At 47.2% G+C, this 4,432-nt stretch overlaps 1 protein-coding gene across 1 annotated transcript in view; it reads right to left on the reverse strand.

Moving 5' to 3' along the window:
* Window positions 1–258: 258 nt before the first annotated feature.
* The window catches only part of MTHFR (methylenetetrahydrofolate reductase), a 9,514-nt gene continuing 5,340 nt past the window's right edge, over window positions 259–4,432 (reverse strand). The window contains 4 exon segments of the mRNA XM_035901834.1: window positions 259–1,136; window positions 1,671–1,790; window positions 2,040–2,141; window positions 3,584–3,766. Coding sequence (XP_035757727.1) covers window positions 939–1,136; window positions 1,671–1,790; window positions 2,040–2,141; window positions 3,584–3,766 — 603 coding nt within the window. The 3' untranslated portion in view covers window positions 259–938.

Below are 4,432 nucleotides of genomic sequence, written 5' to 3' on the forward strand. Positions count from 1 at the left end.
CCTACAGGCACTGGAAAAGGACCACCACAACCCCTGTGACCTTGCAGAACTGAGCCAAAGGTTGTAGCTCTTTGCTTTTGGTAAATTCTAGGATTTAAGCTTTCTTTGCTCTACCACAGAGCTTTGTCCATACTTCAGTTAAGGCAGAACTGCCCCATAAACAATTGGTTTTCTTAAAACTTTCCCTTGTGCCAGGCTGCTTAGTTTGCAAACACTAGGAGTCTTTGCTACTTACAAGAGTATGGCCTAGTACAAGAGACATTTTATTTGTACATTTTATTGTACTTAATCTAAGAAATTGTGTGATTCTTACTCAGTCTCATCCAGAAGTGAAATTCGTATCTTCCTATTAAAAAGAAAAGAGGAGAAATAAGAAAAGGAGGAAAGTTAGGGAGAAAATTTGAATCTTCCTCTGGAGTGGGTGCAAAAGAGAACCTGGTATGATCAGTTATGAAGAAATACATCTTAGGAGTGCAATATGAAAGCAACTTGAGCTTCTTTTCAGGGTTGGTAACTACTGAAATAGTCTCCTTGCATAGGCACTGCTGACAGGAGTGTTTCTGTCCTTAAGACAGCATTTCTGGCATGAGAAGGTTACCAAAATCCCACTGAACTTTATCACACTGATGTACAAGAGTTCTCCTCTTGCCCTAATCAACATAGCCATGATTAGCACCTCTTCATTCTTTTGAGCTGGCCTTCAAGCTCAGTCTAGAGCCTCAGCTCAGAGGTTCAGGTAGTTCTGGCTATTGTTCAGTGAAAAGGGATCAGAGAGCCTTTGCATTGGGGATAGAAGAACACGTAGTGTGGGTAGATCACAGAGCTAGCCTGGTCACTGGGTTTAGGAGTGTGTGGTTCACAGTCAGCACAGGAGCTGCTTTTTCTCTCCCTTCAGTCAGTGGACGGAAGGAGGAAGTAAAGGATTAGAAGAAGCATTTTCACTGCTGAGTCGGAGAGTTCAACAGCTCAAAAGTATCATCCACAACCTGCCAGAGGCAGTTTTCAAGTGGGAAGTCATTATCCACCAGATTGACCAAGTAGTAGTTGTCATGGATATACTGGATGATCATGCGAGAAGGTGACTCCTCTTCATAGAGCTTAGCCCACTGCTCGATCCAAAGTGCAAAGGCCTCATCCTGCCAAGGGGAGAAAAAAAAAAAAGTGGTGTAATGCACATCTTACAGAAATACAGCACTCTACTAACTCATTTAGGACAACAAGTGTCACACATGCCCAGCCACCCTGTGGCCTGTTTCTTCTCAGTAAAAATTGCAAGAGCTGAGCAAGGAGCCTGGTGCTTTCCAGCCAGTGGCAAGTGCCCTGAACACAACTGTTCAGAGCTGAAAAGAAATGCGTTTGCAGTAAAATGGCTCAATAGTGCCCCTGTGCGTGTAAGAGTAGGGAGAGCTACTGCTCAGAGCTCTGGAGGCCAGTACAGTGACAGTGGTAGCTCCCAAGCCTCCTGTTACTGGGCGCTTGGTGTCCATGAAGAGCTTGCTGGAGCAAAGTTCTCCTTACGCTGAGGGAGCAGGAGGAGCTATTTCTGGACCTCTGCAAGCTAATACTGCAACAGTAGTCAATTGCAAGAAGTGTCACAGACTAAAACCAAACTAGACACTCTGAACTTCCAGGGCATCACAGCAATGTATCCAGCAGGAGGGAGGACTCACCTTCCAGGAGAGGAAGCTTACAGGATCCACTACAGTGGGCTGGATGATCTCTCTGCCTGGGAAGATGCCCCAGGTGACAGCATTGGGTTGCAGATCTGGAGCATTGGTGATATTCTGGCCCTGCCAAAGGAAAGAAAACCTTTCTGAAGCAACTGCTGGAGGAGGGATTGAGTGAGTTGGAATCAGTGCATTTACCCTCTCCTTGTTAAGAGACCAGACAGCTGCTGCACATCACAGCTGACTTGCTTCACTTTCCCTTCCCTTCATCAGCTTTCATGTCCCACTTTGTTCATAGTGATGTCTGAATCTTTGATATTTGCCTCTCTTCCAAGGTGATGAAAGGAAAGTGTCCTGTAAGCAACAGCCTACCTTGACATTGACGATGTGGTAGTTCACTCGCAACTCATACTTCTTCAGCACTTTGAGCAGTGCCGTGACTATCTCACTGGAGGCGAAGAACTCTAGGTATGCCTACAGGGAGGGATGGGGAAGGAGAAAGAATAAGAACCTTAACTCATGGCAGAGCTGTGACAAATACAGGCAACCAAGAGGACAGTTGTAGAGTCTGGGCTGCTTGGAAACCAGGCAGCCTAAAACTTGTACATCTATTCCCAGAAACATGTACTACAGAGGAGGCTTGACCAAAGGGCAGGGCAAATTAGTAAGAGAGCTGGCAGGGGGGGGAAATTGGTGAGAGCAGAGGTAACAGCCCAGGAGCAGCCAGCTCAGGAAAGCCTACAAGCTTCCTGTTTTGCACCCACATAAGCAGACAGGCTGGAATAAGCTCCAGACAGCGTAACCCCAACTGCTGTGCCTGGGAAGCAGCCTGCGCCAGACAGAGTAGAGTGCTTGGAAAAGGCCCGAGCTTGACCTCCATTCTACATGGTACCCTACAACAGCAGTGTCCTGCCAAAGCAGCCCAGTCTGGCAGAAGCAGAAGTCAGGGGCCTCAGCTGGGCTCTCCCAAGCACCCTACCATTCCCTGTCCTCATCTTTTGTTCACAATTCTCCCTGTGTGGTTATACAACCTAATTCTGTACTTGCTCGATCTACTGCTGCTCTGTGCTTGGCTGCTCCCAACAACTGCTTCCCCTCCCCCCATTTCCTGGCTATTGTGTGAGATGATGGATTTCCCCTCACCTCGGGGGAATTTTTTCCTTTGAAAACATAACTGCATTTGCCATCTGCTGGTCTCACGGCTTTAGCAGTTTGGATCCCCTTTGAACAAGGCTGCTTTGTTTCCTAGTATGAGCCACTTGCTTGGCATTTACCTTGATGGGAGATTCCTACCACAGCTATTAGTGGCAAGGCTCTAGGGCCTGAAAATTCATGACAGTAGGAGGCAGGCATGGCAGATAAGACTGCTTGCAGGGTAGAGAAGGAACCTGGCAGCTGTCTGAACAGCACAGCAGTAGTGCTGTGGGGTGGGAGCAATTCATGGAGAACTCTGCCTTAGAAAAGGGCAGATAGGGGAATTTTTAAATCCCCAGTTACTACCATGAGAAGCTGGGTGGCAGAGATGATATTTCATTCATTCCCATTTTATGAAAAAACTAGGTGCTTCCTGCAGCACTGAATGGGATCAGATGCAATGGACAGGCATGTGTTTGTACCTAAAATTTCATAGCCCTGCTCTAGAAAGAAGTTACCAATAATTACTTGCTGAGAATAAAACCAAGAAATTGTTCAATAGATGTTTTGAGGTGAGGGAAAACAGCTATGAAGTAAGCCATAGAGATGACATAGTCTGTCTCTTAAGACACCAAAGGAGCTTTGCCTCATCTCAGCAAGAAGACATTAAGATAAGGAGTGGGCAGAAAGGATTATCTGGGTGAAAGCCTAGGACCTCACTACCTAACAGAGACCAAACTGGGTCATAACTCTTTGCTGCCTAGCCCAGAGCAGTGCAGTACCTTTTGGAACACATAACCCCCGCTGGGCCCCCAGCCTACAATGGGGTCTGTGGACGGTTTGCCGTTGATGTTTGGCTGGGAGTTGATGGTCAGGATTCCTCGTCTGTTAACCTTCTCCAGCTGCTCCTTCAGAAGGTTGGTTTCAGTAGCAAGAGGATCATCGTTCCAAGGCATGCACGTAACCTACCATGAGGAGAAAGGATGGCTCACAATGGATATAACAACCCTTTGGCTACTATCTGGATGTTGAAGGAACTCAGAAGTGCCCTCAAACACATCTGCTTCAGGAGAGAATTCCCAGGTTTGGTTCAAGGGGCAGCCTATCCTCAACAATGACTGCTGAAGTCTATCGGTACTGGTGCTGTCATATTGTAGCAGATTTCCTTTTATGTTGAGCCTTAGCTCTGGCTGCTGGATTCCCTTCAGCTGCTATTTCATAGAATCATAGAATGTTCTGGGTTTGAAGGGACCCCTAGAGGTCATCTAGTCCAACCCCCCCGCAGGAACAGGGACACCACTAACTAGATCAGGCTGCTCAGAGCCCCATCCAACCTGGCCTTGAATGTTTCCAGGGATGGGGCCTCCACTACCTCTCTGGGCAACCTGTTCCAGTGTTTCACCACCCTCATTGTAAAGAATTTCTTCCTTACATCTAGTCTAAACCTATCCTGGTTTAGTTTAAAACCATTACCCCTTGTCCTGTCACAGCTGTCCCTACTAAAAAGATTTTCCCCACCTTTCCTATAGGCCCCCTTTAGGTACTGAAAGGCCGCAATCAGGTCTCCCCACAGCCTTCTCTTCTCCAGGCTGAACAAGCCCAACTCCCTCACAGCCTCCTCATAGGAGAGG

This window comes from Egretta garzetta, unplaced genomic scaffold (genome assembly GCF_000687185.1).
Source record: "Egretta garzetta isolate BGI_Z169 unplaced genomic scaffold, ASM68718v1 scaffold69, whole genome shotgun sequence".
Taxonomy (NCBI): domain Eukaryota; kingdom Metazoa; phylum Chordata; class Aves; order Pelecaniformes; family Ardeidae; genus Egretta; species Egretta garzetta.